This window comes from Corvus brachyrhynchos, unplaced genomic scaffold (genome assembly GCF_000691975.1).
Source record: "Corvus brachyrhynchos isolate BGI_N302 unplaced genomic scaffold, ASM69197v1 scaffold136, whole genome shotgun sequence".
Taxonomy (NCBI): Eukaryota; Metazoa; Chordata; class Aves; order Passeriformes; family Corvidae; genus Corvus; species Corvus brachyrhynchos.
The window spans coordinates 9,128,452-9,136,842 of NW_008239080.1; the positions used below are offsets into that span (position 1 = coordinate 9,128,452).

The 8,391-nt window shown below is 36.3% G+C and overlaps 1 protein-coding gene across 1 annotated transcript in view; it reads left to right on the plus strand.

The window, feature by feature from the left end:
* CSMD1 (CUB and Sushi multiple domains 1) overlaps positions 1–8,391 on the plus strand; it is a 1,107,925-nt gene that overhangs the window by 1,028,242 nt on the left and 71,292 nt on the right. Inside the window, exon 50 of the mRNA XM_017739215.1 lies at positions 4,300–4,396. Coding sequence (XP_017594704.1) covers positions 4,300–4,396 — 97 coding nt within the window. The remainder of the gene's footprint in view (positions 1–4,299; positions 4,397–8,391) is intronic.

Sequence of the window (8,391 nt, forward strand, 5' to 3'; positions counted from 1 at the left end):
GGATCCTAAGTTAGGTTTTTCTTTATTTTTTTATTCTTTTCTCAGAGGGGCTAGTGAAATACTGGAATAGTTTGCCTGTGGAGAGTGTGAAATTTTCATTATTGGAGGTCTTTCAAGAACAAATTAGATCAAGATTGGTGGAGTTGTGATAGGAGAATAGACTATATGACTGCTCATAACAGTCTGTTTTTTTTTAATACCCCCAGCCCTGTTTTCACTTTCTTTTTTATTTCCATGTGTATTCAAGTCTGAGAATTGTCAATGCTCTCTCTGATGTTTCCAACTGGATATCTTGCACATAAGCCACTCAGCATGTTTTTGTTTTGAATCCTACTTTTAGGAACTTCTCTGTTTCTAACTTTTTTTTGGGGGGTATTTAAATGCTTTTTCCAGCACTATGTTCAATGCCAGAAACAGGTCACTGAATGATAAATGCTTGTGGATTAACTTTAGGGATTTTCCAGCATATGAAAATAAACTCAATGTCTGACTGTAATGCACTCCCCAGCTTCATTTCTATCGGCAAAGAAATTATGTGCTTTGAATATAAAAAATATGTAAGTGTCTTACTGGAATACAGGTATATAGATACTTTAAAGGACTGCCATAAACCTTAAATTTACTGGTTTTGATAAGAAAAAAATGCAAGTATGCCATCTAGAACATGAAAGAGGAATTAAAACTATGTCTCAGTTTCTATGTAAAAGGCTTTTCCACTTGCATTGGAAGAAGTATATTTTTCTGCTGTGCAAGATAATAGATACAATTAAGGCTGACTTATATTTTTAACACTCTGAGTGCACATCTCCCAGCTGGAACCTGTCAGTCTCATCTAACCACTGACCTAAGAAGCATGCTGACAGTTCCTCAAGTCAGAAGATTTTCTCACACTATTCTTAATTGTTTAACGATCATGTGGGAAGCTGAGAACTTAAAAATACTTAGTTGGGGCACAGTAGTGTTACTGTTTCCACTGTCCAAAGAAAATATGCCATTTTAGTCAGTTTGGTTCAGCTTACTTTACTTTAAATAAGTCAAAGTACTTGCTATTTGGTGAAATTGTCCTTGCTGTTATGTTTTGTTTGAACACTGCTGTCTAAAAGCTTTTAGCAGCCTCCATAAATTTGTAGCAACAGGAATATTTCTTTCCAATCCCAGTTTCTGGGAGAGAAGCATACAAAAAATAAACACATAAGACTCTAACTGGAACAGTGCCAGAATGCCCAAACTGCTTTTATGATAAGTAGCTAAAGCAGCAGTGAGAAAAGCCTGACAAGTGTAGCAGTACAAGATTCAGCAACTGAGGAAAGAAGGAATACAGTAAGAGCTGAGGTACTCACTGAGAATGAAAGTGCTGACGTGTGACAGGTAAGCATAGATTTTGAGGTGCTTTAGCATACTGGCATTGCATCAGACCTGACATAACTGAGAGGCCCACCTGTGTGTGACCAGGCATTGTACATTTTTTTTCCTTAAAATAACTTGCACATAAGAGCTACTCAGTCTTGAATTTTTCAGTGAGTCTCTGGAAAGGTTATTGCTAAAGGTGAAGAACAATGCTGACAGAATTATTAGCTTCAACCATGAACTGAAAAGACCTGGATTGGTTTGTTGGGGTTTGGTATTTTTGTCTTGTTTTCAAATGGCATAATAAAATCTTCTTGCTCCACTAAGGTATTTGAAGTTAATCCATGTTTGGAGTATTTAGAGGGAAATAAAATAAGGTCCACCTGTATACCTAGATGGGCACATACATGGGATGGGTGGATAGACTCTTAGTTTTGAATTTTGGTTTTATACAATTAAATGTATGCACACTTAACAAAGAGATTGTTGTTTCGGTATCAGAAAGGAAACCGGAAAACATTTTCAAGAAGTTAAATCTTAACCAAAAGCATTCAGACACATTGTCACAAGACAGAAGAGAACTGTAAGGCATGTTAGGATGAGTGGAGGCATAGTGCAAGACACTGGGAACACTGAAGCCTTTCACAGTAACCATGACTTGAAATGCATTGGCATTTTTATGATATACTAGAGTGTGAGTTTAACTTTCCATCAATTCATAATGTAGACAAACATTTTGCAAGTATTGCTTGCCTGACACAAGATCAGTCAGCTGATGCTTAGGGCTGATAGCATTTAACCAGATACACCTATGCTGGCTGTTTTGAGTACCAGAGACCTGAAAAACTGCCACTCCTGCTGTGGTCAGCTTGTGGAGAATGACTTCTAATATAAAGATCTGCTCCCAGAAGCTGCAGAACTTGCTATTATCCTTCCCTTTCTCCCCTTTCTCTAACATGATTCAGAGCAGTAGAAGTGGACCTCCAGAACCCCTTCCTTATCACTTCCCTACCTTTTCTGTCCCACTACTACTCCTTCCACTGGCAGGAGGCTCAGCCCCTACCCAGTGATGGGGAAATACTCAATTTTCATAGGAGAACAGTTTTGGTTAGGATAAAAAAAATGCCAAGAAGTTGTGTTACAAAGGAAGCAGCTTATTTTGGAACATTCCTATAGTTCCACTTCTGTTAGCAATATGACAAATTCCACAGAAATGAACTAATCATTCATCATTTAATAGTGGTTATATCTCCTCATTGTAATCATATTCAAAGTACCATGTTGTATTTAATTTAAATGCATCAACTGTGGTAACTTGGAAACACTGCAAACAAATTTGAGAGTTGTGTTTATGGTACCATGAGGATGGTTCTGAAATGAATCATTTACATTGAATTGGGCAAATGGTGATAAAAACTAGATTTTTTGAAAAAAATACTTATCTTCACCTCTGAAACAGACGTTAGACAAAGGCTGTGATTTCTTCTTTAGAAATATATTTATTTATTTTTATTTTAAAATATTAAAATATTGAATTGCTTCTTACCATTGACTGCATATAAGGAAAAATACTTTCATTTTTAAAACTTCACTTTTTATTATTAAATATTTAAAAATGAAAGCTTCAAAGCTGAATTTTATTCAGTGTATTTACTGACGAGCAGTAAACTGGATGCCAGACTCTGAGTAGCTTGCGATTCTTGTACACACATACACATACTGGCTTATAAGAACTCATGCAATAGATTCATTGGAATAATTTGATAGGTAGCCTGCTCCAAGTTTCCATTTTGCAGAAAGTGACATTCTTTCAGAGAACATAATGACTTTCCCTTCAGAGGAGCTGTGGGGCAAAAATAAAGTCTTTACCAGCTTTAGTAACTTGTTAAAGGACCTAGAGTTAATATCTGTACATAAATAACTACTTTAAAATAAAGCATAGCATTAAAAGAAATAGCAAAAAAAAATTTACTATCAAGAGCCAAGGACCTGAGAAGTCAGATGACAGAAGGCAATCTTGGCTTGGAAACCTTTCCTTAAAGTGACTGAAATAGACATTTTTTTAATTATACTCTGCCCTAAAATTTTATATTATGAGATACTGTTAAAGGAGCTCTGGTTAAATAAATTACTAAATAAACCTAAAAAACCACCCTAGATGCTACTCAAACTTCAATAATTTGACAGCAAATTAAACCTTTTGCTCTTGAAAGGAAAACTGTTCATTTGGAGTTAAATTCAGAAGGAGAAAAAAAAAGTGAAAATAATTCAGTTAATAATTCCCTAAATGATGTGGAAAATTGATAAACCTAGATTCACATAATATTTAGCATTCTGAAACAAATAAGTCAAATATGTAAATAAGGGTTAAAATATCTGAATAATGTCCTTAAGTGGAACTCTGCTGTGTCTAGTCATATATTTGGTTGCTTTTCTCATCAGACAAAAAATGTTAAATCTTTAATAGCGTTGTTTTAAATGCATAGAACAAAGAAACATGAAGTATATGAACAAACTACGATGAAGTAGTGCAGGAGAGAATAGAACAGTCTACTAGAAAGCAATTAAGAGTTTTTCAGTTCATTGCTTCTTGGACCAAATCACTTTGGACATTTACTTGATTTTTTTCTCTAGCAAATAAAACATTGCCCTTAACCTGTGTTTAAAATTCTCTCTCTGCAGTGATTGTATTAAACTAAGTAAATATTTATAAAATGTTTGTCTATATAAGATGCACTTCTAAGTTTTTATCAATATTTTAAATACTGTTACATTTATCAGAATGTTGCAAATATGATGGAAAATTAATTTCAATTGTTATAAATGGAATATGTCAAAATTACTAATCTATGTTTCTTATTTCAGTGGTGGGACAATATTTTAAAGATATATGTGATAAAATTCTGATCCTTCATATTTTTCTTTCCTTTCTTTTCCGCTGTATCTTAATGTAATGAGGGCTTCAAGCTAGAATCTAGTCAGCAAGCAACAGCAGTGTGTCAAGAAGATGGATTATGGAGCAACAAAGGGAGGCCGCCTGTTTGCAAATGTAAGTGGGCATGTATTTCTCGAGAATATTTCTCCTGAACTTTCTCAGAAATATCTTCACTGCTGATGTTTAGGTTTTATGTATACATAAGCCCTGAAGTGGCCATTCAGGAATGCATCATCATTTATCATGTAGTAAAGTAGAAGAGGCCAATAAATTTGTTTAATTAAAAAAAAAAATCTTTATCTTCTTCAAAACATCTGAATTAAAATAGTTAGATAATTAAATTTCCTGTATATTTTCTTATTATGAATAATATGCCCTTCTCCATGGTGAGTTAAAATCACCAATTGTAATTTCTTTTTTAATATAGCTTCTAAAGTAATAAAAGCAAAAATTATTTTTTAACATATTAGTGTAAATAATTAAGCTAGATAGGAGTCCTTCAGTCTTCATTTCTGCCTCCTGTCAGAACAAGCCAAAGTAGTGCAGACGGATCTACTACATGGCATGGCCTCTTATTTGCATTGGGCAGCCACTGCTTGTCTCTGTTCTGCATAAAAGCAATAAACTGATCCTGACTTCAACGTGACTTGAAACCCTGATTAGGACATAATCGCAAAGTTAATAGCTATAATACTGTATGTAAAATTTTTGAGAGTTAATTTAGTATCGTGATCTAATCAACAGCATATGTATGTTCTTTCCAGATTCTGAATTTGATAAGCACTTTAATTTTTCAAACAAGTAAAATTCAACTAATTTTTAAAGAAATAGTAAAATGAGGCAAATATAAGAATTGTGAAGTTACACATTATTGTGAAAGGACTTCCATTTATTTGAATTAATTAACAGCAAACAATTGTTAGAAAATATTTTTGAAAGCTAGTTCGAGAGAATTTCTAGGCATCCTTAACAGCTGGTCATTTACCTTAATCTTGAAGACCCTCCTGAATACTCTCTTTCAGTAGTTTACTTTCCCCCTTGCAGTTTTTCCTAGTATTTATATTACCTGAAGCTTTTTTTCTGTATTTTAAAGGCCTTGTTTCATTTGATATCCACAGTGGACAAATAGAAGTTACTTTATACTTGTTTTGCTCTTCTTAATGTGTTTGAAAACTGTTATTTTTTCAGTGTAGTGGGCTATCCTTGGTGAGTAGTCATAATTCATCTGGCTGCTCACTTCCTTTCCCTTTTCAACCAGACAGGAAAAAATATGATGAAAAATCTCATGGGTCAAGATAAGGACAAAGAGAGGATTCAACTTCAGAAAAGTTAATTTAATGTATTGCCAATTAAAATAGGGTCAAATAACTTTCAGAAAATAAAGGTTAAAAAACATCAAAACAACGCTTTCCTCCCTCTTTGCCAGGGTCACCTTCACTCTGTTGGCTCTTTTCCTTACTCCAGCCAGTGCTAGGGGAAATGGGAGTTGTGGTCAGCTTATTAAAGGCTTCTCTCTGCTTCTCCTTCCTCCTTGCACTTTTCCTCTGCTCCAGCATGGGTCTTCTTTATGAGCTATTATCCTTCAAGATAAACTTGCTCTAGTATGGGTCCTCCATCAGCTGCAGCTTCTTCAAGAAGTAATATCCACCTGCTCCAGTGTCGGCTGCAGTATGGATATCTGCTCTGACACGGTTCTCTCTGTTGGGCTGCAGCAAAACACCAGCTCTGGTGTCTGGAACACCTCCTTCTCATGTACCCTTTGTGTTCCCTCTGCTGTTTATCACTCTTTTTGTTCCCACTTCCTCTGAAGATTTTTTTCCCTTTCCTAAACACAGTTTCCCAGAGGTGCTACTGTCAGGGCTGCAGAGCTCGGCTGTATTCTGATTGGGTCCTTTGGAACTGGCTGTGCCCAGCAGCCTCTCCTCACAAAGGCCACCCCTGGAGCTGCTCACCCACCCCTGCCAACACCTTGACTCCTGAATCCAGTGCACTCAGTCACCTTTTCTGTAGAGATACCTATCTTATTGTGATTCATTCTCACTCTTTCTTCCTACTTTTAGGACCAGTGATTCTCATTATTGCCCTCTGGACAATCTCCAATTGATCTTCACCTTTCTTGAAGGGCAGTGCCTAAAACTGTACACAGCAATTCCACAGAGTGCATAAAGAGGATTATTCAAAAACAGCTGTGATCACACAGACATGATCTGAATTCAGAGTCCCGTACAGAGGGAAGGCAGTGCTCCAGTGAATTGAAGTGAGCTTCATTTTCATAAAAAAAATGACAATGTACAAAGCACATCACTTGAATGATTATTAATCAGCAAAAATGTCAACAGATTTTTTTTTTAGGGAAGAGGCCAGATAAACTATCTGGGATTAGATATAATGGGGATTAGATATACTGAATTAATAACACTATATCTGCAGTGAAAAAAAAACAAAAAAACCCCCGAAAAACAAGAAAGAAGAAGAAAAAAATCTTTTATTATTGTAATGGTCAAACTTAACCAAAGACTAACCTTTAAAATAAAGCTTAATTAATAACATTTAGCACAACTTTCCACATTAAAATTTTTGTTCAGTATTTATAATAACCTAACAAAATATTTAACACTTTCTTCTCTTCCTTGTCTTCCCTTTTCCTTTTCTAAAAATTTATTCCATTTGAAAAAGAATCCCATTACTTCTAAATCCAGAAGTGCAAAATTATAGTGCTAGTGATGTAAATGACAATTTAAAATCAATATTTTCAGAATGGATTGCTACTCAGAGGCAGGCATGCTTTACCCAAGATTTCTTACTTGCAAAGTGCAGAAAAGCTTAGACAATCTGCATAAAAACCTGTTTTTTCAGTATGGCTGCTGTAGGGATAGATGTGTTTAGTCTCCAGAAACAGAAATGCCTCTAACTTGATGGGAAGCAAACACAGCACAGAAAGGTAAATGGTAAATAAATGAGTCCATTTTATTCCCGTGTCTATTAAAATGAAGGTTGAAATCCAGGCAGTTTGTTTCGCAAAGCACCTCTAGTAATATAATGCCTGAGGCAGATGCTGAAAACTCCTTTCTTTTCATTAAAAGTATTTACATCCGTTTGAAGCATGAAAAATATGATTTGTGATGGTCATAGAGCAAGACATAGATGGATCATGGATATTAGGCTATTGAATTTAATTACAGAAAATACAAAGCAACAGATATGTACTAAGAAAACTTAACTGAATGACAAATACCTTGCTTCAGTTATTCTGCATAGAGATCCCTAGAACATGATGAAGGAAAGAGATGTGTATCTCTATTGCTCTTCCGTAGAATCATAGAATCACAGAATAGTTTGGGTTGGAAAGAACATCAAAGATCATCTAGTTCCAACTCCCTGCCATGGGCAGGAATACCTTCCACTAGACCAGGATGCTTAAGGTCTCATCTAACCTGGCTTTGAACGCTTCCAGGAATGGGACATCCACAGCTTCTCTGGGAAACCTGTTCCAGTGCCTCACCACCCTCATAGTGAAGAATTCCTAATCTAAACTCACTCTCTTGAAATTTGAAACCATTATTCCTTTTCCTTTCACTACATGCCCCTGTGAAAAGTATCTCTAGCTCTCTTGTAGCCCTCCTTAGACACTGGAAGGCTGCTCTAAAGTCTCCCAGGAGCCTACTCTTCTCCAGGCTGAATGACACCAACTCCCTCATCCTGTCATCATAGCAGAGGTGCTTCAGCCCATTGATCATCTTTTTTGGCCTTCTCTGGACTCACTCCCACAGGTCCACATCCTTCTTTTGTTGGGGCCCCTAGAGCTGGACGCCGTATTCCAGGTGAGGTCTCACAAGAGCAGCATAGAGGGGTAAAATCACCTCTCTCAACCTACTGGTCACACTTCTTTCAATGAAGCCCAGAATACATTTGGCTTTCTGGACTGCAAGTGCACATTGCTGGCTGATGTCAAGCTTCTCATCAACCAACACCCCAAGTCCTTCTCCTCAGGGCTGCTCTCAATTTATTCTGTGCCCAGCCTGTACTCCTGCTTGGGATTACCCTGACCCATGGGCAGGACCTTGCACTTGGCTTTGTGTCATGATCTGGTTACTAAAGTTCTCAGGAAT